General features: G+C 42.7%; 1 protein-coding gene across 2 annotated transcripts; it reads left to right on the top strand.

The window, feature by feature from the left end:
* The first annotated feature begins 664 nt into the window (after window positions 1-664).
* Window positions 665-26,813, top strand: LOC115191961 (LON peptidase N-terminal domain and RING finger protein 1). 2 transcript variants are annotated; one of them, XM_029750023.1, is made up of 11 exons: window positions 665-1,465; window positions 7,273-7,388; window positions 16,376-16,498; window positions 19,044-19,259; window positions 19,466-19,697; window positions 20,147-20,364; window positions 20,663-20,784; window positions 21,091-21,249; window positions 22,038-22,200; window positions 22,675-22,827; window positions 24,304-26,813. In XM_029750023.1, the coding sequence occupies exons 1-11, from the start codon at window positions 844-846 to the stop codon at window positions 24,460-24,462; spliced, it is 2,283 nt and encodes a 760-aa protein (XP_029605883.1). In that variant the 5' UTR covers window positions 665-843; the 3' UTR covers window positions 24,463-26,813. The 2 variants fall into 2 exon arrangements, with proteins under 2 accessions (XP_029605883.1, XP_029605882.1); XM_029750022.1 differs by having other exon boundaries at window positions 666-1,465; window positions 19,463-19,697.
* Window positions 26,814-26,861: the final 48 nt, after the last annotated feature.

Raw genomic sequence — 26,861 nt, 5'->3', positions numbered from 1 at the left:
GAGTTTGTTTGTCTTCATGCGTCCCTGTCGATTGTAGGCCTAAGTAAGCTTAAGTCCTTTAATGTATGCGCTTTATTTCAATGCATGTGTAGAATTTATCTGACATAGTTTGCCTTCCCTGTCAACACTTTAATGCATCGGTTACTTTCAGTTGGCCTTGTTGTTATTTGATAGCATGTATTACGCATCTATTTCTTGGTGCACTGTATGCGACATTCCACAAGTAAATTAGTCAATTTATGTTGAGGTTGAGTAGCTAACCATTTACACACCGTTCCACAGACCTTTAAACGTTATATTGAGGTGATAATTAATGGCTGGTCCATTTTTGTTTGTTTTTGCTGTTCTCCGCATACCATTTTAAAGTTTTTAAATTGTGTAGAAATGCAGTATGCCTAAATGAGCTTTGATTTACCAAAAACTCAGTGGAGGCTTTGCAATCACGCCCCACCACACCCAACTTTGCCATTCCCTAGGTTTGGCTGAAATGACGCCACTGCATTATTTAGTGATGGCACAGCGGAAATTAACTGTTCGCGCCTTTTTTTTATATCCCAATATGATACACTCTGCGTCTGCGCACTTTTCGTCAGACGCTTTTCGTAGTTATGAAACTTCTAAACTAAGGTTTTGTAATCGAGACTCGCTGGCCAATCAAGGAACTGTGATTCCCGTCACGTGATCGCATTTTTACGTAACAAACGGGTGTACACCTGTATGTTGCCAAGTCGCTACTGGCACATAAACTAGAGACACATTGTTGGCTACAGCTATGGCTAAACACATTTTTTAAATACATTTATAATAACCGGCATACATTGTATGCCGATCGTCTAGCCTACAATGTCGGTCCAACACCCCGACAGAGAGGACGACGTCGAAGAAAGAAGAGGATTCTTCATCGAACCAGAATACGACTGGGACGAGGAGCAGGATAATGTAGACCACCACACACTTATTTTACAAAAAGCTGATGCACTGGCATCAGAAAACCGTCTCAAAGAAGCCATCGATGTTTACTCGATGGCCTTGAGATATGGTTCTGTAGGGCCGGAGCAGATGAGCACTTTAGTGGATTGTATTCTGCGCAACTTCAAGAGGAAGCTGGGAAAGGATGAGCCGCCTTCGGAACGAACGCTACATATTTTGGACAACGCCGGAGAGGAGGATGTTTTTGACTGCCCGAATTGTCATAGATTTCTAGGCGAGCCCGTGACTATCGGCTGTGGACATTCGTACTGTAAAAGATGTTTACAACATCAGCTGCTCTCCAAATGCAAGCTGTGTAGCGATGTAGGAGGCAGGCCGACGGAGCTTAAAACGAATGTGATTCTATTCGGACTTTTGGAAAAGTGGTTTCCCGAGGAGCTGAAAAGGTCCAGAGCTATTAGTGAAATTGAAGACCTGTCTAGAAGGAAACATTTCGAGGAGGCCGTATCACTAGCGACAGATATGATTGAATCTGGTGAGTGGGGGGAGGAAAGGCTTTTGTGGATACCACTTCTCATCCTTGTTTTGTGTGCTATGATGAGACATTTAGGAAATTTGTCAAAGCATGAACACCAAGTGTTATTTTAGTCATTCCCTGTTACTGTTTCTGGTATTTATTGTCAAAGAGTAGGGAAGGGGAGTTCCACTGACCAATATTGAAGGTACCCGCTTGTCATGTGTTTGACTAGCTTTTTTGGCAGCATTTACAGGCAGCCCAATTCTGATCTTTTTTTCACCAATTTATCTTTTGACCATTAGATCTGAAAAATATCTAATGTGGTTGGTCAAACGACCAATTAGTGGAAAACATCAGAATTGAACTGCCTGCGTGAACGCAGCCTTTGTGCCACTGATGTAACCCTCGTGCCGCCCTGTTACGACATTTCTTAAGTTGGGCATGCGCACAAGCAGCGAGTTTCATAAGGCAGGTCGTGACACAGTGGAACGTTTTGTAACTAAGTAGCGGGGTATGGGTTTGCCAAACAGTAATGTTAGAACGTTTGGTCCCCTCTCAAAGTCCGAAAAAGACACTTAAAAAGGCTAAATGTGCTGCCCAATCAAAGCATGGTGGTGCAGTTATTAACGTGATGGCATTTTTACGTAACAAACGGGTGTATACCTGTGTGTTGCCAAGTCTCTACTGGTACATAAGACTAAGAAGTCAAAATGCAGAGAGAGTGCCAATGCAAATATTGCGAAGGCAATAAAAAGTGACAGCACTGAAGTCTATAGTCATTGCTGTAGGCTGTGTTAGGTTTTAGTGACACCAGACATACAATTAGTGATACTTACAAAATAAATACCAAAGAGATTCCTGAAAGTTGTCATTCTGTCTCCTATGGGTAATACTGAGCGGTTAACCAACATTTTGCCTATTTTCCGTTTTTTAAACAACTAATTGACTGACATCTGTTAAATTATCTGAATTCCATATTTAATTTTATTTTCTTCTGTGAGCTCAGTGCTGTTTCTTTAGAGAAATCACATCAATACCAAACTGTGCGATGTAGGCCTAGTAGGGAGTTGTAGTTTACATCAGGCCAATATTTTACATAGTTTAGTGCAGAAAACATCATAATTAACAACAAATTACCATAATCCATTGCTCGCCTACTTGTCCAGCCACTGTTTCTTCAGCTGCACTAACACAGCCAGCCCAATTCTGATATTTTCTTTCGCTAATTGTTATTTTGACCAATCAGAGCAGCTCTGAAAAAGCTCTCGATGTGAAAAGATCTGATGTGATTGGTCAAAAGACCAATTAGTGGAAAAAATATCAGAATTGTGCTGCCTGTGTAAACGCAGCTTTTTAGGCCTGCTATGTTAGGTTAGTGTGGGGGCAGACACGAGAGAAGACAGAAGAATGCGCTATCGAGAGGGATAGAGACCAGTTGCTTCGCGAGGTATGAATGAAATGAAGACTTGGAATGAAATAATTAAAGTCATCAAATAAAACAAATTCAATATACACAACAACTTAAATATTTTATTAAAGTAATGTGAGTAAATGATGGTTAATAAGTGATAACCAGTAATGGGCAGTCACTAACATCATGGGACTTTTAATTTGTATTCTGTGTTGTTACAGCGTTCAACCAACATAGTGCATTTAATGCACCAAAATGAAAAAAACGTGATTATTTTTGTAACAATCGAACCGAAACCGACCTCAAAATCTCACCTTGACAGCCATTGGCCTTGTTTGATGGTTCAGCTTCTCGGAAAGCAATTTATTCCTGGAAAATAAGTGTGAAATCGATCAGGTCAACAGTTACAGATACTAACCAAGGCAATGCTCTCCGTAATGCGAAGGCCTACTCAGGAACTCTAATGGCACCTATGTACTGTAGATGCATGGTTATTACATCGAGTAGTATGCTTTGCACAATAACATGCTAAATGTAGCCCTAGCGTGTCATGCAAGTACTTATTGAAATGATAAGAGCGAGAACGTTGAGAAAGAAAATGTGGCTAACAATCTCTTGTCATGTTGTTGCCCTCACAATTAGACCAAATTATGCCGAAGCTGTTTCTTCAGAAGACATTTATTTGTATATATGAAAAAAGTAAAAGTAAACGCTAAAGAGTAATAAAGTCATCCGTTGTAAGCCATGCTAAACTGGTGTATGTTTATACATTTAATAAGGGGGTGCGGAGGTATGACATAAAGATTCCAGATATCTGAGTCAACCTGAAGTTGTTCATGCTGTGATGTAATATTATAAGAGGTCTGGATTTTCTAGAACCCGACTTGCTGTTGCTAAAAAATCCGAAGATTTCTGCTCATTCAAGATCCGCTAGCCTACCTCCTTTCAGCTACTGCTCAGTCACTCTGTGACTCCGCTGCCGCTTGTACACAAAATAGTTTGAATAAACATAGTTCTTTGACTGTAAAAAAAAAAAAACAACAACAAAAAAACACTACATACTATTGTAAACATAAGCACAACAGAAGCTAGAGCCTGCACAGCATATCAAACAAGCAAGACACGGACAGGCAGTATTACACACATTGGCTAAACAGGAAGTAGACTCCTGGCTATATGGCAGCATAACTATAAAGATGACATCATCACACATTACGCTAATTGTTTTTCCCCAATGCAATGTGTAGACTGTGTCTTGCTTGTGCTACGCTAATATCCATTACAACAGAATGAGGAAGGTTGTAATGTAGCTTTCATATATATTTTTGGAAAGTTTGTTCAAATCGCAGCTGTCCAGATATATTAGGCAGAGACATAGCCCACGTCATCATGTCGATCAAATCGGTTGAGGGTTCAGAAGAGGGTAAGTAAAGAGAGAACCGCGAATGTGTGTGTAAAATAACACGTGCGGAACAGGATTCGCATCTTTAGATTTGAGAACTACGTTTCCAGAGGGGCGGGGTGCGAAAACTCCGTATTCATAGCCTCGGCCATATTATAAGGTCACCTCCAAGACCCTTACCCCTCTGTCACTGAAGATAACTCATCAAACTGCACAGGCTCCCCTCTTGACGCTGAACTGATCTCACTTATTAATAAAGGAGTTACAAATGATATATTGCCCAATAATAAAAATATGAGCACTTATTGCATATAAGTGTAGCCTAAAGCTACTTTCTTTGATTTGAGTCTAAATGAGCGCAAAAAAACATTGTTTGGTCTAGAGGTGGAAAGTTATGCCCTTATCTTTCAACATTGTTTAATGTGGAAATGTTGGCAACTGTGAGACACGGTAGCAAATGTAAGAGCCCATAGCCAGTGTGGCATTTTGGGTCAGCTAAGGACTTCGCTGAGGTGACTTTGGTTTTGGGGCGCAGGCGTGTGACACAGTTGCAGTGCCAACGCTGGTGGCACAGTTGGTCACCGCCAACAGAGCGGCAAGAACCAGACTAGAGGTGCCACCGCTATGACATTACTGTATCTGTCTGAGACTTGGTGAGCTAGTCAAGCCTGAAGAACATAAGCTAATATGGAGTAATCCCCCTTCTAGTGAAGTGAATCACACAGTCGTTGTCTGTCTTTTCCCCCTACACAACGGAAAACCCACCGGAGTGCGTCTCAATAGTCTAAAGGGGCTTAGTTTTCTTGACCTTGTCCTTCATCTGTACTGATCTACAAAGGCATGTTAGGTTAAAGCAAACCAGACAGTGTCTCATATCCAGGGGTTTATGCTGGACAGGAGACAGTGTGGGTGAAGGAAAGGAGACCGGGAGAGGAAGCCACTTTGAACGATGGAGATGCAACCCTTGTGCGTTTTGTAGACATGTCACCTCTAGCCGCAGGCTCAGAATCACAGAGGCCCGTCTTGGACCGCAAACAAGATGCCACAGTGTGTCTCTTATCTTGCCAGCAACGCACATGATTTTGAACATTCATCATAGAAGACCAAATAGGCCTAGTCTATGACCTCAGCTGAAAGCTGGGAAGCTTAACCTGGTCTACAGTGTTTTCCCTCTATTCATTTAGCTGCCACACAACAACAAAAAGTAAAATTATTTATATATATATATATATATATATAACAGTATATTAAAAAAATCTTCAGGGTGTTAAAACGCTTTCAGTGTAAACTTAAATGACTAAACCCACACAAAGTATGTAGAACATATAATTGACCTACATACTTGTTTTATAATGTCATCTTTGAGAAATAGAAATCACCAAATAAATGCTACGACAGCCAGGTTTAATCGGAAATTTCCAAAACGTTGAGTTTAGGAGTATTTTTGGCATGGCTGGATTACTGATAAGATACTTAGGGTATATGCCCAGGGGCCCTGTTTGCGGTCCCTATTGATAAAAAAAAAAAAAATCATGTTTGAGCATAAGAACACAGAAATAGCCATGGCAAAATAAATAGAATTGCAGGAAATTAGCTTTCACAAGTTTCTCTCATTTATTGAATTGCAGGATGCTTCTCTCTGCCGCCAATTCCGGACTGATTTTAAAACCTCCCGGACCAATTTCATGCCTTGGATCATTAACTTCTATAGGCTTGGACTACATTTTACATTACATTTACATTTTAGTCATTTAGCAGACGCTCTTATCCAGAGCGATTTACAGTAGTGAATGCATACATTTCATTTCATGCATTTAAAAAAAAAAAATTTCGGACTACTCTTTGACAGGATTGTCACGGTCTTCACAGGCCCCCAGTGTGCAGTCTGGAGTGAGAAGTCACGAGCTCTGCTGGTCGGCTACTGCGTAGCAACCTAGTGGTGCCAAACTGGTCTGCACTAGAAAGCCTATGGAAATTAAGATCACTAGAACCAACTCTTTTTTAAATTTTTTAGATGCCCATTTTGGGCTCTAAAATGTGTTTATTATGATCTAGTTCGATCCCCTCGGTAAATTGTTTAAAAGTTTGCTACCAATCGAGATATTTAGTTAAATAGTGATCGCACCCTGATGCACTCTCATTGCACGTGGTATTCACGTGGTATCCGGTATTGACGCCGACGTCATCTAGCATCGTTGGGTTGACTCTCTCAGGTAGGGTGAAGACGACTACAACGACCATAATCCTTTGCTAGTCACGGCCACTTTGACCATGATCCTAAGACATTTTTTGGTGCCATTCAGCTCCATTCAGCTAGATGGGGCGCTTCAAATTCAAATATTTCCAGCTTCATGCGCCATCATGAGTTTTCCGTACGAATATGTGGATGACGTACAGTTAATTCGGAAAGTATTCAGACATCTTCACTTTTTGCACATTGTGTTACGTTACAGCCTTATTCTAAAATGGATTCAATCTAGACACAATGCCCTATAATGACAACGCGAATACATGCTTTTAGAAATTTTTGTTAATTTATTGAAAATTAAAAAACAGATACCTTATTTCCGTAACTATTTAGACCCTTTGCTTTGAGACTCGAAATTGAACTCACGTGATTTGGAAAAGCACAGACCTTTCTATATAAGGTCCCACAGTTGACAGTGCATGTCAGAGCAAAAACCAAGCCATGAGGTCAAAGGAATTGTCTGTAGAGGTTCGAGACAGGATTGTGTCAAGGGACAGATCTGGGGAAGGGTACCAAAACATTTCAGCATTGAAGGTCCCCAAGAACACTGTGGCCTCCATCATTCTTAAATGGAAGAAGTTTGGAACCACCAAGAAAGACTCTTCCTAGAGCTGGCAGCCCGGCCAAACTGAGCAATCGTGGGAGAAGTGCCTTGGTCAGGGAGTGCCTTGGAAGTGCCTTGGTCAGGGAGGTGACCAAGAACCCAATGGGGTCCTAATTTGTCTCTGCTCTCCTCCTTTATCCTTCCCTCCTTTTCCCCCCAGATCCTGGGGATGAGGCAGTGCGGTGGTCACGGGTCAAGGCCTACACCGGGCTCCAGCAGTACCGATTGGCCCTGGAGGACGCTGAACTCTGTCTTAGCTCCGCCCACTCTGCAGAGGTAGGTTACTGGACCAATGGGGCAAACTGTGTGTTGAGTTCAGTAGGCACAAGTACAGGGGGGAAAAAATATTTACGAAATTTAAACAAATGTTGTTATGGGAGGTTTTAAGTTCGCTGAGGCCTACTTTATTCACTTATTCACTTTATTCACTGCTCCCCAGCACTATCATTACCCTTAGTACTTACCAGGCACCCTGTGGCACTTTTAAACAGTGAATTAGAAGCCTATAGCTCCGGTAATATCCTCCACGCTGTACGACACTGTGTGATGCGTCATGGAGGGAAAGTGGAGGCTGATTAGAGGCTCAGTCAGGTTTTAGTAAGTCTAAATGTGTTAGCAGGGCCATCCTGAATAAGAACCGGTAGGATATATTTTAGGGCGTCTTAGCGCTATTAACATCATTGTTCACTATGTCCTCTAGTTCGATTTTTAAGTCTTGATAAATTCTAATATAATATTACTGTATAATATTTTTCTGTTATCAAATGTTGATTTGTTTTTCCTTTACATAACTTTTTTGATGGAGGGTTCAGAGCCTCTCATTTGGGAGTTGTGCATTTGTTTGTTACACATTTGGTCACACTTTTGGTCCCACCAAGGCTGAAATTTCAGGTGGTCTTTTCAAACATCGCTTACTCTCAAAGGGCAATATCATAATTTTCATCATTTCCCAGTATTATCCCATCCTCATACTGTGGAAATATACAGTGGGGTCTGAAATTATTGACACCCTTGAAAAAGATGAGCAATAATGACTGTATAAAATCAATAATTAAAATACTTAGCTATATTGTATGCTCAAAAAAATTGGTAAATTATAATATTTTATACTAATACAATTGCTCAGAGAAAAGAGATTGTGTTTAACAATAATACTTTTTTTTCTCTAATAAATAATCTTATAAAGTAGTCAAAAGTTTAGTATTTGATCCCATATTCCTAGCGTGCAATGACTACATCAAGTTGTGACTCTACAAACTTGTTGGATGTATTTGCAGTTTGTTTTGGTTGTGTTTCAGATTCGTTTGTGCCCATTATAAATGAATGGCAAATAATGTATTGTGTCATTTTGGAAGGACTTTTACTGTAAATAAAAATATAATATGTTTCTAAATACTTCTACATAAATGTGGATTCTACCATGATTACGGATAACCCTGAATGAATTGTGAATACAAATGTTTATTTATTTTGCTACGGGTGGATGCTGCTATGGTGACCAGTGAGCTGAGATAAGGTGGGGCTTTACCTAGCAAAGACTTATAGATGACCTGGAGCCAGTGGGTTTGGCGATGAATATGAAGCAAGGGCCAGCCAACGAGAGCATACAGGTCGCAGTGGTGGGTAGTATATGGGGCTTTGGTGACAAAACGGATGGCACTGTGATAAACTGCATCCAATTTGCTGAGTAGAGAGTTGGAGGCTATTTTGTAAATGACATCGCTGAAGTCAAGGATCGGTAGGATAGTCAGTTTTACGAGGGTATGTTTGGCAGCATGAGGGAAGGATGCTTTGTTGAGAAACAGGAAGCCGATTGTAGATTTAATTTTGGATTAGAGATGCTTAGTGTGAGTCTGGAAGGAGAGTTTACAGTTTGACCAGACATCTAGGTATTTGTAGTTGTCCACATATTCTAAGTCAGAACCGTCCAGAGTAGTGATGCTGGACGGGCGGGCAGGTGTGGGTAGCGATTGGTTGAAAAGCATGCATTTAGTTTTACTTGCATTTAAGAGCAGTTTGAGGCCACGGATGGAGAGGTATATGGCATTGAAGCTCATCTGGAGGTTAGTTAATACAGTGTCCAAAGAAGGGCCAGAAGTATACAGAATGGTGTCGTCTGCGTAGAGGTGGATTAGAGAATCACCAGCAGCAAGAGTGACATCATTGATGTATACAGAGAAAAGAGTCGGCCCGAGAATTGAACCCTGTGGCACCCCCATAGAGACTGCCAGAGGTCCGGACAACAGGCCCTATGATTTGACACACTGAACTCTATCTGAGAAGTAGTTGGTGAAACAGGCGAGGCAGTCATTTGAGAAACCAAGGCTGTTGAGTCTGCCGATGAGAATGCGGTGATTGACAGAGTCGAAAGCCTTGGCCAGGTCGATGAAGACGGCTGCACAGTCCTGTCTTTTATCGATGGCGGTTATGATATCGTTTAGGACCTTGAGCGTGGCTGAGGTGCATCTATGACCAGCTCAGAAACAAGATTGCATAGCGGAGAAGGTACGGTGGGATTCAAAATGGTCGGTGATCTGTTTGTTAACATGGCTTTCGAAGACTTTAGAAAGGCAGGGTAGGATAGATATAGGTCTGAAGCAGTTTGGGTCGAGAGTGTCTCCCCCTTTGAAGAGGGGGATGACCGTGGCAGCTTTCCAGTCTTTTTAGGGATCTCAGACGATGTGAAAGAATGGTTGAACCGGCTAGTAATAGGGGTTGCAACAATTGCGGCAGAACATTTTAGAAAGAGAGGGTCCAAATTGTCTAGCCCAGCTGATTTGTAGGGATTTGGGTGAAGGAGAAATGGGGGAGGCTTGGGCAAGTTGCTGTGGGGGGTGCAGAGCTGTTGACCGGGGTAGGGGTAGCCAGGTGGAAAGCATGGCCATTCATAGAAAAATGCTTTTTGAAATGATGAGTGAGAAAGTTGCAGAGGGTCAAAGATCATACCCCCAAGACATGCTAACCTCCCCTGTTATTCTTAATGGTGAGAGGTTAGTTGAAGAGGTGGAAATATATAGTTGGGGATAAACATAAAGGCCCGAGCTAGATGCCACATAGAGTACATCTTTTGTTTAAATTTGTATTTCCATAACTGCTGATTTAGTTGGTAATGTGTAGTTTAGCAAACTAGGCTACTCAGCAGGAGTCATGCCTCTCTTAGAGCGAAGACGAACTGGTACAGTACCCCAAGGGGTTAGGAATTTTTGCATTGTATGTTAATCCTATTCAGTGAAGCCTGGCAACTGAACTGATGTTGAGTTATCCAGGTCTTGTTGGCTGTTGTTGTCAGGCTACCTGTATTGTGTTCTAACTAGGGCCCCTTCTCCTGATGAACACTTCCTGTTGAACGAGGGAGAGCTTGGTTTGTTGTTTTGAATAGTTTGTTGTTTTTAAAGTGTATTGGAAAGTTTCTTAGTAGCTAACTAACTTTTTACTTTGGATCCCGCGACGCATTTGGCATCAGTTGCTGGGACTGCTACTCTCTGTCAAGTGATCCTGCCGACCAAGGCCGGGTCTGAGGAGCTATTTGGCGTAGCTGCCTTTCAAGCTAGTGGGGTTTCTTGAGGGCTTGAACACAGCCCGCGTCGCAGTTAGCCATTGTGCCTGGGGCCGCGGATTGTCCCGGGTTTGTGGCTGTCTAGATCCCTGCTGCTTGTTGTGTTCAATCTTCCCTCTGACCTGCCCTGTCTGGAACTGTGAGGATTAACAGCGTAATCTACGTTATTAGCTACCATGACAAAGACCAAAGCCAGCTTGAATACCGTTGAGGACAGTGGTGTCTCTCTATCACAGGTGAAGGATCTTTTAAACAAACACAAATAGTTCTACAAGCAGTTGTTACAATAACAAGAAAATAGCTTCAAGTGTTTTGTCTAAATACTGGTCGATTCAACTAATAAAATAATGGACGACCTGACCAGAGAGGTCCAGGACCTGAAGAACAGTTTGCAGTTCTCTCAGGGTCAGCTCAATGAGGTGAAACAGGAGAACGGCAAGATGACAGCAATCTGTAAGTCATTGAGAGAGGACATCAGTTCTGTGTGTGAATCCATGATAACAATGACAGAGAAATCAGATTATTTCGAGGGACAATCAAGGCAGAACAACATAGTTGTGGACGGAATTGAAGAATCCCCACATGAGACCTGGATGGAATCTGAAGACAAAGTGAGGGAAAGGTTCTCTGAGAAATTGAAGATGGCCCACCGGAAGATTGAGGTGGAGCGCCCCCACAGGACTGGAAAACCCACCACCGGCCCTGGTGACAAGCCCGATAGTGGCCAAGTTCCTGAGGTTCAAGGACAAGGTAGCTGTTCTGGGAAGTTGAGAGGAACGCATATCTTCCTCAATGAGGACTATCCTGAAGCTGTGTGCCAGAAAAGGAAAGAACTTATCCCAGCCATGAAAGCTGCCAGAGCACGTGACGACATTGCTTACATCTGCTATGACAGGCTTATTGTCCACCCTCCCTCCCAGAAGCCTGGAAGGGATGAGAGAGCCAAGTCTATGGGTTTGCAGCTTCAACCCCTCAGCGCACACACACACTCACGCACCAATTGATTAATGGAGTGCTGAATGTATATATTTATTCTCTTGCTTTGTTTGCTCTTTTCCATATTATGTCTACCTCTGATAAGCTACCCAGGAAAGGGCTGAAAATAGCCCATATTAATATATGTGGACTTAGAAATAAGGTTCATGAAATCAATAACTTGCTAACATCAGACAACATTCCTATATTAGCCATTTCTGAGACTCAGTTAGAGACTTCATTTGATGATACAGCAGTAGCAATACAAGGATATAACATCTATAGAAGAGACAGGAATGGCTATGGGAGAGGTGTTGCTGTATATATTCAGAGCCATATCCCTGTAATGCTTAGAGAAGATCTTATGTCAAGTGTTATTGAAGTGTTGTGGTTGCAGGTTCACTTGGCACATCTAAAGCCTTTTCTTGCTGTAGGCCACCAAGTGCTAACAGTCAGTATCTAAATAATATGTGTGAAATGCTTGATAGTGTATGTGATATAAACAGAGAGGTCTACTTTCTTGGGGATCTGAATATTGACTGGTTTTCATCAAGCTGTCCATTCAAGAGGAAGCTTCTCACTGTAACCAGTGCCTGTAATCTGGTTCAGGTTATTAATCAACCTCCCAGGGTGTTTACAAACACTACAGGGACAAGATCATCCACATGTATCGATCACATTTTTACTAATACTGTAGAACTTTGTACTAAAACTGTATCCGTACCCATTGGATGCAGTGATCACAATATAGTGGCCATATCCAGGAAAGCCAAAGTTCAAAAAGCTGGGCCTAAAATTGTATGTAAGAGATCATACAAAAGATTTTGCTGTGACTCTTATGTGGATGATGTAAAAAATATTTGTAGGTCTGATGTGATTAATAAGGAGCATCCAGACACGGCACTTGATGGATTTATGAAATTGCTTCTTCCGATTATTGATAAACGTGCACCTGTCAAGAAACTGACTGTTAGAACTGTTAAGGCTCCATGGATTGATGAGGAATTAAAAAACTGTAGTGGTTGAAAGAGATGGAGCAAAAGGAGTGGCTAATAAGTCTGGCCAAACATCTGACTTACTGCAAATTGAGAAATGATGTGACTTAACTCAACAAAAACAAGAAACTGTATTATGAAGCCAAGATCAATGATATAAAGAGTGATGGAAAAAAAACTTTGGAGTACTTTAAATGAAATTATGGGCAGAAAGACAAATTCAACTCCATCTTTTATTGAATCAGATGGCTTATTCATCACAAAACCATTTGATGTTGCCACTTATTTTAATGATTACTTCGTTGGTAAAGTGGGCACACTTAGGCAGGAAATGTCAACAATGAACAGTGAGCCATCGTATTCATGCATAAAAAACAAAATAATGAAAGAAAAGCATTGTAAGTTCGAATTTTGTAAAGTTAGTGTGGGAGAGGTGGGAAAATGATTGTTATCGATCAATAATGACAAACCTCCTGCCATTGACAACTTAGATGTGAAGCTACTGAGGATGGTAGCTGACTCTATAGCCACTCCTATCTGTCATATCTTTAATATGAGCCTAGAGGAAAATATTTGTCCTCAGGCCTGGAGTAATTCTGCTACCCAAGGGTGGTAAAGCGGCCTTTACTGGTTCTAACAGCAGGCCTATCAGCTTGCTGTCAGCTCTTTACTTATTAATTAATTGATTTTATTAATTTATTTAACCTTTATTTAATTAGGCAAGTCAGTTAAGAACAAATTCTTATTTACAATGATGGCCTAGCAAAAGGCGTCCTGCGGGGATGGGGGCTGGGATAAAAAATAAGAAAACATGAAAAAAATATAGGACAAAACACGTATCACGACGAGAGACCACACTACATAAAGAGAGACCTAAGACAACAACATAGCATGGCAGCAAGCCATGACAACACAGCATGATAGCAACACAACATGACAACAACATGGTAGCAACATGACAGCAACACAACATGCTTATAGAGAAGGGCACTCAACATGTACTGCACTGACACAAATGACTGATGACAGGTTGAAATAAATTGATAATAAGAAGATTGTGGGAGCTGTACTGTTAGATTTCAGTGTGGCCTTTGATATTATTGACCAAACTGGCTATTTTATGGCTTTTCAACCTCAGCTCTGAATCCATGATATGGCAATCTATCTAATATAACTCAAAGGGTTTTCTTTAATGGAAGCTTCTCTAATGTCAAATATGTAAAGTGTGGTGTACCGTAGGGCAGCTCTCTAGGCCCTCTACTCTTTTCTATTTTTACCAATGACCTGCCACTGACATTAAACAAAACCTGTGTGTCAATGTATGCTGATGATTCAACCATATACGCAACAGCAACCACAGCTAACGAAGTCACTGAAACCTTTAACAAAGAGTTGCAGTCAGTTTTGGAATGGGTGGCCAATAATAAACTAGACCTGAACATCTCTAAAAGTAAGAGCATTGTATTTGGTACAAATCCCTCCCTAAATTCTAGACCTCAGCTGAATCTGGTAATGAATGGTGTGGCTGTTGAACAAGTTGAGGAGACTAAGTTACTAGGTGTTACCTTAGATTGTGAACGGTCATGGTCTAAACATATAGATTCAATGGTTGTAAAGATGGGGAGAGGTCGGTTCGTAATAAAGAGATGCTCTGCTTTTTTGACACCACATTCCAAAAAAGCAAGTCCTGCAGGCTCTAGTTTTATCTTATCTTGATTATTGTCCAGTCATGTGGTCGAGTGCTGCAAGGAAAGACCTAGTTCAGCTGCAGCTGGCCCAGAACAAAGCGGCACGTCTGGCTCTTCATTGACATCAGAGGGCTGATATAAATACTTTGCATGCCAGTCTCTCTTGGCTAAGAGTTTAGGAGAGACTGACTGCATCACTTCTTCTTTTTATAAGAAAAATGAATGTGTTGAAAATCCCAAATTGTTTGCATAGTCAACTTACACACACACACTTACCCCACCAGACATACCACCAGAACAAATTCAAGAAAGTGTACAGTATTATATAGAACCACATTATTGCATGGAACTCCGTTCCATCTCATATTGCTCAAATGAACAGCAAACCTGGTTTAAAAAAACTGATAAAGCAACACCTCACGGGACACAAAGCCTCTCCCCTATTTGACCTGGATTGTTTGTGTGTATGTATTCATAATGTGCCTTTTTGAAATTGATTTTTTAATTGATCTAGTTCTGTCCTTAAGCTGTTCTTGTCTATAATGTTCTGTATTATGTTTTGTGTGGACCCAAGGAAGAGTAGCTGCTGCTTTTGCAACAGTTAACTTCTTATGGCTGGAATCCCGTTAACAGGATTGATATGACAACAGCCAGTGAAAGTGCAGGGCGCCAAATTCAAACAACAGAAATCTCATAATTAAAATTCCTCAAACATACAAGTATTTTACACCATTTTAAAGATGAACTTGTTGTTAATCCCACCACAGTATCCCATTTCAAAAAGGCTTTACAGCGAAAGCACACCAAACGATTATGTTAGGTCAGCAACTAGTCACGTTCAGTAATGTTTTGCTTCCAAAACATCCAGTGATTTTGCAGAGAGCCACATCAATTTACAGAAATACTCATCATAAATGTTGATGAAAATACAAGTGTTATGCATGGAACTTTAGATAAACTTCTCCTTAATGCAACCGCTGTGTCAGATTTCAAAAAAGCTTTACCGAAAAAGCACACCATGCAATAATGTGAGTACGGCGCTCAGACACAAAAACAAGCCATACATATATCCGCCATGTTGGAGTCAACAGAAGTCAGAAATAGCATTATAAATACTCACTTACCTTAGATGAACTTCATCAGAATGCACTCCCAGGAATCCCAGTTCCACAATAAATGTTTGTTTTGTTCGATAAAGTCCATCCTTTATGTCCAAATACCTCCTTTTTGTTCGCGCCTTCAGTTCACAAATCCAAATTCACAACGCGCAGGCCAGACAAACTCCAAAAATTCCATTACAGTTTGTAGAAACATGTCAAACGATGTATAGAATCAATCTTTAGGATGTTTTTATCATAAATCTTCAGTAAGGTTTCAACCGGAGAATTCCTTAGTCTTTAGAAATGCAATGGAACTCAGCTACCTGTCGCGTGCGCGTGCATGACTGAAGCTCATGCCCTGCTGGCAGACCCCTCACTCAATCAGCTCTTATTCTCCCCCACTTCACAGTAGAAGCCTCAAACAAGGTTCTAAAGACTGTTGACATCTAGTGGAAGCCGTAGGAAGTGCAATATGACCCCACAGACACTGTATATTGGATAGGCCAAGACTTGAAAAACTACAAACCTCAGATTTCCCACTTCCTGGTTGGATTGTTTCTCAGGTTTTTGCCTGCCATATGAGTTCTGTTATACTCACAGACATCATCCAAACAGTTTTAGAAACTTCAGAGTAATTTCTATCCAAATCTACTAATAATATGCATATCTTAGCTTCTGGGCCTGAGTAGCAGGCAGTTTACTCTGGGCACCTTATTCATCCAAGCTACTCAATACTGCCATCCAGCCATAAGAAGTTAATGGGGATCCTAGTAAAATACCAAATACCCTCTCTCGTCTCTCTACCGTTCTCTCTAGCGGTTCACCCTCTGGCTGTTGTTCAATTACAGTATTGTCCAGTTGAAATGCAGCGACGTAACCTATCTCCCAGAGTCTCCACTGGAAGTCTTACACTCTTTATAATCCGTCCCCGTCCCTCTCTCTCTCCCAGGGTTTCTACTGGAAGGCCAAGGTGCTCCAGGACATGGGCCAGGTGGACGACTCGCTGCAGGTTTTCCTCCACTGTCTGGCCCTGGATGAGGACTTCACCCTGGCAAAACGAGAGGTGGAAACGGTGAGAGAAGGAGTTGGAGGGAGAGTGATGTTGTTGTTGAGCTATTTGCTTTGGCAATGATGCTTAAGTCCCCTTGCTCTTCCTGGAAGCCTTTGGACTTGCCATGAGTGAAGGGAGATATTGTCTCTTCTCAATGTCTTTCTTTTTTTTGTGAAGAGGTTGCTCTGTTGAGCCAAACCTCTGTGTATCAATGATAGACTCCCCCCTATCACTAATGGCAGTGCCTAAGGTTATAAACTAGCATAAATATATATATTGTTTTATCTCTGGGAGCGTTTGAGGTCTAGACCCCTTAGCGCCATAGTCCGTTTCATAAGAAGCCAGTTGCTCTCTGAGTACCCCCTTTGTCTTACTTAAGCCATGCGTTTTCCCAGTACAGATTTGCTTACCATCCATGAAAAGGAACACTGTGTGCCTTCCTTTGCTGATAGCCTAGCGTCGGCTAGCTAGGTTATTATCCTTAGCATCGGCCTAATGGAATCAAGCCCTTAGGCGCTTGCGTGAGAGATGGAACATATTGGGCTGACAGCGGCCTTAATAGCAAAATCACATTATTTATAGAGAAAAGCGTCTGTTTTCGCGGGTGACGGAAAATGTAGTGACTATGATGCACTGTGAGTTTTGCTTCCATGATGAATCACCTGTCAGACTTAGTTGAAGTTCAGAGCGCAGTAAAGCGTGTTTCTTGTTTTTGTTGACACCCTGTTGAAAAAGAGTTGGAATGGTCATAGTTAGGCCTATCCATCGCTTTGCCACTCTTTTTGGTTACACTTTATTTTCCTATTACCACTTGCATCTATTTGGTATGTGCTATAAAAGTACTTGGTAACAGTTGGGACTTTACGTTATTTGTTACAATTGAAGCCCCATGACGAAGAAGTAAGTCTTGGGTAGTAATTAATTATGCTGTATTCACTAATTAACATAGTGTCTCAGTTAAAATAAAGCGTTAAAAATATTTTCCTTCCTCCCTCAACACCACATTCCGACTTAAGACTCCATGTTGAAGCTTTGACCGAAGGCTGTGTTTCATGCAATGTCTGTAATCAAATGACATAAGTTTACTTTCAAGTGAGTCAGCCCTTGTGACTCTCCCCTCCTGTAATGACATAAACCGCATTAGACAAAGGCTTCATCCCAAATGGCACCCTATTCCCTACATCGGACATTACTTTTGACCAGAGACCTACGTTGTGCGCTATGTAGGGAATAGGGTGTAATTTGGGACTGAGACTAAAGTACTGTTACATAAGTCAGAGACACTGTGGACCGTTGTCCGATCTCAATCGCTGACAGGGTTTCCGAGGCTATGTGAAATGTCAGGGTGCTACTCTGGTGGAGTGAGAAAGTAGCACTGTGTTACTTTGATCGTGTTGTTGGCGTGTGGATCTGCGTTCCTGTTGTTTCTCTCTCTTTAGGAAGAGCTTTGTTTGGTTGAGTTGTTGAAGGCAAATGGCTTCTCTTTCTGCTCAAGAAGGGTAATGTCTGATACCTGTCCTCAAGGTTTGATTGAAAAGAGCTATATGGGATTGTCTGTGTGATGTGTGTGCCTAAGCAAAGGTGTGTTTCTGGTTTCTTTAACTCTAATACAGCGAGTAGCCTATATCATATGGTGCTAAAACAATTGGGCTTAATACACATCTTTTAAATGCTGATGTAAACACAAATTCCCCATCTTGTGATCCTGGATGGGCCCCAGGTTAGCAGAGACAAAAGTTGGCCGTTTTGTGTGTCTGGGAGTAACGGGGGGAATGGATGAGGATTAGATAGATTTCAAGCGATTGGAACGGGGCCTGGGGGTTCGTATCAAATAACATGTCATGGACTGAGAGAGCGAAAGAAGGTGAAATGCAGAAGAGGAGGAGAATAAGGTTGATATATAGGACGAGAAGGATTGGGTGGAAGTAGAGCGACAGAGAGGGTGCAACAACCAACACATGTTGTATTTTCTACAAGTGAACCTGACTGCAGATTTAACCTTTTTATTTTTTTTGATGTCAATCATGTTATCGTGAAGACAAAGGCACATTTCCACATTGTCTGGACAAGTATGTTTTTCTACGCCTAAACCCACGTTGGTGCCAGTGGTCACTCCCAGTCTTGGCCAGCCACTTTTTCTGCATTGCGGTCTAGTCGGGGGACACATGCTTGGCATAGCCTAGCTCCCCCCCCCCCCCCCCCCCCACCCCTACTGCTTCAAGACCTTAAACTTAGCCCCTAACTACATCTCTATCTGAATGGAGAGGGCATTCCTAGAAAGAGAATGACCCTTGCCTCACGTCTTATGTCCCCTGCTCTGTACTGTGTAGTGTTAGTGTGAATCTGTCAGGATGTTGTCTTTGTTATATTATTATTATTGTATTATTACCTTCTTCTTGAGCTTCTAATCCACTATTTTGGGGATTTTCTTTATACACTGTTCATGTGAATCTGTCACGATATCGTGTTATAAGATCCTTGTGATCTAGGCTCCTATTCCTTCATTTTTGGCCGATTTGTCTATCCAGTTGCACTGCTCCGATGGCTAACGCAATGTGTACCACAGATGCTGTGCGACCTGCTGTCTCCGGCCGGCGAGAACGTGAAGGTGGGCCTGAGGGAGACGGCGCAGAGCACGTCGCCTCACCTGCGAAGTAAAATTGTGGTAGCGGACGCCCAGGCCAGAGCCCAACAGCATCAGGCCAAAGCCAAACACCCTGCCCTGCACCAAGTCCAGGCTCGCACTTCCTTGGCACACCCCAGCCCCGTCGCACAACACGAGGTACGCTAACTGGACTGTGTGTTTGATACAGTCCTGAATCACTACGGTGGCCTTAAAAGTTTCCAAAGTCAATTCTGTTTGGATATTTGTTTGGTGTTTGTTCATTTAAAATGCATCAACAATGTCTAACACTCCTTTTAACTTTTTAATTCTCTCTCTCTCTCTCACACACTCCTCTTCCCCCTTCCTCTCTTTCCGTCCAGAAGCCGGGTCGCTCTGGGAGCCGGGAGTGTTCGGGCCTCAGCCGCGCTCACTCGATGCGAGCCCACGGGCCGGGCCTGGGTCTGGGCAGCTTGGATGAGGGTCTTAAACGTGTCTGCTCCGCACCCCAGCTGGGGGATCAGGAGAAAGGCGTGCTGCTGAAGAGGAAGCTGTCGGCCTCTGAGTGCGGACCTCACGTCGTCTACAGACACGGGAGCAAGCATAAGAAACAAGGAGGTGGGAATCATGATCGCTGCTAGTATGTCGTAATTAGAAAGGGAATAGTTAAGCTCAGGGATCATCAACTAGTTTTTTCCTTTAGCGGATGGTCTGGGGGCCGGAACATAATTACTAATAATTTGTAGACTGCAAATTGACCTCAAGAAGCCCGAACAGATATAATGTTTGACTGAAACATAATTATTTCAAACCTTGCTTCCATTTGTATATGATCAGATAACTTTGGGGGCAAAATAAAACCACCCACGGGCCTGTTGGGGAACCCTGGTTTAGCTTGAGTGCTGGCTCTTTATATTGTTTTAAATTGGATTATAAATCGGAACCGCCACAGTATCAATTAGCAACGGTCCCATTAGCCATCGCCAGGTACCTTTGCTGTGTCTGTGTTTTGTATGCGTACTTGGGTGTGTGAAGCGCTTGACGTCCTCCTGTGGCTTCCTCTGTAGGGGCCTGTGGTGCGTCGAACCAGGGAGCCTCAGCGCGAGCTCACAGAGCCGTACCCAGGGACCTACTGGACCCCAACGACCTGGAGTGTTCCCTCTGCATTAGATTGTTCTACGAACCGGTGACCACGCCGTGCGGTCACACCTTCTGTAAAAACTGCCTGGAGCGCTGTCTGGACCACACACCCCAGTGCCCCCTCTGCAAGGAGAGCCTCAAAGAGGTAAGAGGAGACCACCACCAGCCACGACTCAGCGCCTGCTTTTCTTAGAACTGGAAGGGAGTCCTTAGTTTCGCTAAGGGTTACATCTCAAATGGCATCCTATTCCCTATATAGTGCACTACTTTTGAGTGGCCCTGGTCAAAAGTAGTGCACAAAATAGGGAACATGGTGCCATTTGGGACAGTACCTAAGACAATTAACTTGGGGAAGACCTCTTCTTAAAGGGCATGTCCTCAAAAAGAAATCTTAACCTTAATCTTCTTTCATTCCTTCCTTCCTTCTCCCCCCCCCTCCCCAGTACCTGGCAGCCAGGAAGTACACAGTCACCAGTGTGCTGGACCGAGTGATAAAGCAGTACCTGTCTGAGGAGCAGTCGGAACGCCAGAAGACTCACCTGGAGGAGACCCAAGAGCTCGCAGAGTGAGTTGTGCTCCTTACATAGAATTAACCTAGAATGTTCCATTCTGGTAATTGTATTGCTATGGCTTCAGCCTTCTCTCTGTACCCTTTTCTCTCTTTCTCCCTGGTTGTCCTACTTTAAAAAAAAAAAAAAAAGAACATGCAAAACACACACAGCAGACAGGCTCACCTAATGTTCGCACTGACTGTTAGATGGAATTCTATTGATATAGATTTTTACTTCGTCATGTCACCTTTGAATCCCTTTAACTTGTGAGAGATGCTCGAGTGTCTCAGCATCATCTAACTCTCTCTCTCTCTCCGCAGCCTGATGAAGAATGTCCCCATCTTTGTGTGCACCATGGCCTACCCGACCGTGCCTTGCCCCCTGCACGTCTTCGAACCGCGCTACCGCCTCATGATCCGCCGCTGCATGGAGACCGGCACGCGCCAGTTTGGGATGTGCATCAACGACGCTCAGAAAGGGTAGGAACAGTGGCGCGGTGGCGCCCGATGCAAGCACCTGCTGACGCAGGCAAGCGCGCGCACGCATTGGCACGTAAACACTCACTCAAATGCGCGCGCACACACCATTCTGCTGCACACTAATGCATCACCTTCTGTCACGTCACTCTGGAGAACAGTATAAAGGCGAGGGAGGGAGGGGGCGGGGCCTGCGGAATTATGAAAATACTAGCTAATAGGATTTTGACTGAATATAAAATCAAATGCAACTTTGAAGCATCCTCCTGATGGGGAAAAAGACAATTCAAAACATTTAATGAGATTTAAGCATATCTATATGGTAATATTTAAGTGTTTCAAGATGCCTTAGGCTACTGTACCTTCTCTCAAATGAGTTGAATGCTGACGTTTCACTTGACTATGCAACGGCCCTGTGTAAGTTCACTTAAACAAAATAGGCCATTGACAAATCACTGCAATCGACTGCTTACAATGAGCCAATACTTTTTTCACAATACTATGAATTGCTGTCTGATTTGACTATGCAGTGACCATATGCAATATATTTGTTCTCCTCTTTAGCTCTGTTGGTAGAGCGTGGCGCTTGCAATGCCAGGATAGTTGGCTCGATTCATGGGACCACCCTTACGTAAAATGTATGCAGGCATGATTAAGTCGCTTTGTACAAAAGTGCCTGCTAAGTGTAATTATATATGCAACTTTCATTTAGCTATATAGACCATTGGCAAATCACCTCAAAATGACTATACGATTACAACAAAGTAAAATTCAGAATATTCCCGTTTCAGATTTGTGGAGTACGGCTGCATGCTGATCATCCGGAGCGTCCACTTCCTCCCAGACGGGCGTTCCGTGGTGGACACCATCGGAGGGAAGAGGTTCCGGGTGCTGACCCGCGGGATGAAGGACGGGTACTGCATCGCCGACATCAAGTACCTGGAGGATACCAGGGTAAGAACCCATGTTCTCTTATCTGAAAATACTGGTTCGGATATTTATATTTTTAATGGAGAGTTTCTGTTCTTTGTCTTTTTATGGGCATATATTTGGTTATATTTTGATTTGTAAAGAAAGGATCACAAAATAATCCTCTATTATAAAATAAAAAACACATAGAGACAAAATGATATTGAAATCCGTTTTACATACGTGTGAATACCTTGATAATAACTCCCACTCACACCCGCTTTCACATTTAGCACAGCTTGAATTAGCCTAATATTTTAATTTGAATAATCCACTTTTCATTTCATTATTCACCCTTTGATTTAGAAGGCCTCCTGTAAAAACAGAAAAATTGTTGAGGCCATCTATCTGTTAATGGATTATGGTAGTGTGGCGTTTTGGTGACTCCTACACTGCAATCTATGCTTTCAAACCTAACGCCCCTCTTTGCATGGTTAAAATGAGTTGATTGATTGACAGGTGAGTGACGACGAGGAGTTGACACAGCTGCAGCAGCTCCACGACGCCGTTTACGAACAAGCACGCACCTGGTTCCAGAACCTCAAGAACCGCTTCCGCAACCAGATCCTTCAGCACTTCGGCGCCATGCCCGAGAGAGAGCCCGACATCCAGGTAAGAGCTAAGACACAAACCGTATATTGTGTGTGTGTGTGTGTGTGTGTCTGTGTGTGTGTCCAGGTATGAACTGATATACAGGTGAGCTAAGACACAAACCGTATATTGTGTGTGTGTGTGTGTGTGTGTGTGTCCAGGTTTAAACTGACATACAGGTGAGCTAAGACACAAACCGTATAGTGTGTGTGTGTGTGTGTGTGTGTGTGTGTGTGGTGTGTGTGTGTGTGTGTGTCCAGGTTTAAACTGACATACAGGTGAGCTGAGACACAAATCGCATCCCATCATTTAGTGTTTTTCCCCCCCCCCTCCTTTTTCAGGATCATTCATTAGGGCTCACTATAGCAAAATGTTTTGCAACAGAGTATGAAAATGATTGTTTCTTATTGGACAAGTTCGGTTAGTCCCTCCCTGTTTCAGGCTTTCTTCCATTTGATTCTTAAATTAATACGACCCAGGTTTACAAACAGGAAGTATCTCCGTTAAACGCTGCGTTAGAGAATGGTGTGGAGTGTTGCTCCCGCAGAAACAATCTATTTCTATGGTTTCTTCACTGATCTAGAATAGATCATTGTGGGTAATTCTTAACTAATCCTCTGGAGGAAGGTGTCAACCCCTTATCCTCTACACTTACGTCACAGACACACACAGATATACAATTGGACGCGCAATATCCAATGGAGGCTTAGCGTTTTTCATGGAACATTTGGAATGGTACAGTTATATAATTGGGATAATGTGTGGCTGGACCCTGGCTATATATGGAGATACTAGGATTAATCATGAGTGTCTGGGGATAAACCATAGTCTAGATTAGATGATATTTCCGCTGCGCGCCTGTTTCTATTAAGAAATGTTTTGTCATACCCGTGGTATATGTTCTGATATATCACGGCTTTCAGCCAATCAGCATTCAGGGCTCGAACCACCCAGTTTTATAATAAACAACATGTAACTCTGACACAGCAACATCCAATCAGTGGCAGATTAGGTTCAAGCTGCTTAAGATGCAAGGTAATTCACCACATCAGTCATTTTCTGAGATTCTTGGCTCAATTATAGAACAGCCTTTTTAAGATACCGACTCTCTACATGAGTTACTACATCTTGTAAATCTAAAGTCTCCATTATATCTGTCTGATGTAAGGCATGTACTGAACTGCGTCTGACTCGCTAGCCTCTACTCTCAAGTTCCTCATAGATCTGAAATGATTGGATAGGAGTAGCCAATATGCCAATTATTCCACCTAGTCTTTCAGATGGCAAGGTCATGACGATAGTGTTTAAACCTATCCAATCACATTTGTTTGTGCTGTGACCCCTTAAAGCCTTTTGATTTGGTTGGTGGCCCAGCAAAAAAAAAAACAATCGCCAACAAGCCATTGTCTGTCCATTGTCTACCCATTGTTTTGGGTGAGTGATATCATGTTTCTGGTCAGTGATTTTTTTCTTTCCTTTCCTCTCCTCCTCTCCTAGGCGACACCCAACGGTCCGGCTTGCTGCTGGTGGCTGCTGGCCGTGCTGCCCATCGACCCTCGCTACCAGCTGTCGGTGCTTTCCATGACCACGCTGCGCGAACGCCTGGTCAAGATCCAGCACATCCTCTCCTACCTGCAGAGCATCCCCAACGAGTAGAAGAGTAGAGTTCCACCCGACCACAACTACTTACTACACCCTGGTCCCTGCACCATGTACCTCCATACCACATCTAACAACACAGACTCCTACGACTCCATACATCGGATTTCGCTATTTATTACTGCTGAGGTATCCGCCACAAGACATCCGTGAGACATCTGGACAGTGAGACATCAATGAGACATCTCCCTGAGAAGACAGTCACCCAACACTTCTAAGACACCAGCAAGATCCCAGTCACATAAGCAGCTAGCTTTAGCAGCACGACAGCTAGCTTTAGCAACACGACAGCTAGCTTTAGCAGCACGACAGCTAGCTTTAGCAACACGACAGCTAGCTTTAGCAACACGACAGCTAGCTTGAGCAACACAACAGCAAGCTTGAGCAGCACGACAGCTAGCTTTAGCAGCACGACAGCTAGCTTTAGCAGCACGACAGCTAGCTTTAGCAACACGATAGCTAGCTTTAGCAACACGACAGCTAGCTTTAGCAACACGACAGCTAGCTTTAGCAACACGACAGCTAGCTTTAGCAACACGACAGCTAGCTTGAGCAACACGACAGCTAGCTTGAGCAACACGACAGCTAGCTTGAGCAACACGACAGCAAGCTTGAGCAGCACGACAGCTAGCTTTAGCAGCACGACAACTATCACACACCAGCTAGCTACATCGGCGAGAATCCAGACGGCTGAGAAATCAGCCGAATTCTAAGAACTGGTCTTATCTCTTGTAATGACGCTTTCTCTCTCCATCCTCCAGGGGCGATCTTGTCTCTTTGGTTTTTGGTAGGCTGAGATAGATGTCTCTCTCTTTCTCTCTCTCTGTGATGTTGGTGAAAACAAGAAAGGCCTTTCTGTCTATACTCAACGCTGGCCTCAACAGTGGCACCAACCACCCTCAACACCTGCCACTGTCAGCTTGGTTACTAGAGAGAGAAAGAAAGAGAGAGAAATTGGCGAAGAGATGTCTCCGTTGTCTTGTCTACTCAAGACGACCCAAGCAGCCTCTCTGTCTCTATTCGGTCACTGTTGAAGGGGAGAAGGGAGGGGCGGGTGGATGTGTGTTTGTTTCTATGGGTGGACGGTGCTTCTGTGCAAATCCCAAATGCTGAAATTGAGTCTGACGGGGTGGGGGTGGTGGGGGGGATGAATTTTAGAAGGTTGGTGGTAACATATGGAGGGAGGGGGTACTAGAATTGTTTGTGTACTACAAAGCTCAACAAGTGGGATGGTGCAGCCTTACAATTACACTGAAAACAAATAAGTGTGAATCTTACTCTTCCGATCATTAAGCCCCTCTGTCACTTCTCTCTGTCGACTAAACGCACAACTTCCTTCACCACTGCCACCTGGCGGTGGGTGGACCCTGGTGAAAAAGAGAGCTTCCCCCTTTTTTATTAATGTCTCCCAAGTTTTGACTTTTTCATAAATGGTTGTTTTTTTCCATGACTTCAGAAAGAAAACCCTTGTGGCAGCCATTTTGGCCAGTCTGTAGTATAGCTACAGATGTTGGACTGTGGTCTCGCGACGCTCCCAAGTTCTGTTCTCTTTGAGTTTTTTTCATAGCTGAAAACAAGGCACAACTCAAAAAAATCCAGACTTCCAACATACATGAATAACTCTATGGTTTTGTTTTTGTTGTCGTTTCTCAGTGGATACGAACCTCTTGAATCCCGATAGCTTAGGAAGCGTTATTGATTTTTGCATTGGGGATTTCCCATTCCGAGTTATCGATTCTTGAGAGAAACATCAAAAGTCATCCATGTAACTCGAGTGTTGTATTTCCTATCCCTCTTCTAAGCCAAAAGTTCCAACTTCCTGTTTAAATTCAATGTAAACTGAAGTAATTTTTAAGGACAGATATATATATTTTGACAGTATGTTTGTATGTACAAAATCACAAAAGGGGAACTTGCAATATTGTGACACAGTGAAAAGGAAAAAGAAACAACACTAAACAATGACCTGCATTCAGCACTGCAAGGGTTAAAGGTCACCCAGTTGTCAAGTAAAAAGCAGTCGCCTGCCTTTTGTCAGAAAAAGGACTAATATAGGTGAATATATCTGGGGTGGTCGGTTTCAGACTAATTTTTGCCTTATACCATTTTAGCATTTTGCTTTGAATGGCACAATGCGACAGCTTGGTTAGCGTTCCTTTTGCCGTACTAGTAATTATGATATTTGTTGTTAATTATTTGTCATTTCTTTAGCCGCCTCATGGCACGAATCGTTCACAATGTGTATAATGTTTGTCAAGTCGCGGCTTTGTTTTGTTTAAATCATTTTGCTTTTTCCTCGAATGTTTAAATTATCAATTTTCAATAATAAATGAACTCATTTTTTTCAACTCGAAGCCTCAAGTGGTATTATGTTAATGTATGGACTAAATGTAACC

This window comes from Salmo trutta, chromosome 4, assembly GCF_901001165.1.
Source record: "Salmo trutta chromosome 4, fSalTru1.1, whole genome shotgun sequence".
Classification (NCBI taxonomy): Eukaryota; Metazoa; Chordata; class Actinopteri; order Salmoniformes; family Salmonidae; genus Salmo; species Salmo trutta.
Note: the sequence above shows the minus strand (reverse complement) of the source record. Positions and strands in the feature narration are given on the sequence as shown.

Excerpts from the sequence above, each read along its gene's own strand:
- LOC115191961 (XM_029750022.1), top strand. The coding sequence starts at position 844 with ATGTCGGTCCAACACCCCGACAGAGAGGACGACGTCGAAGAAAGAAGA. Across the intron at positions 1,466-7,272 it reads GACAGATATGATTGAATCTG|ATCCTGGGGATGAGGCAGTG; the intron begins GTGAGTGGGGGG and ends TTTTCCCCCCAG. Across the intron at positions 7,389-16,375 it reads GCTCCGCCCACTCTGCAGAG|GGTTTCTACTGGAAGGCCAA; the intron begins GTAGGTTACTGG and ends TCTCTCTCCCAG.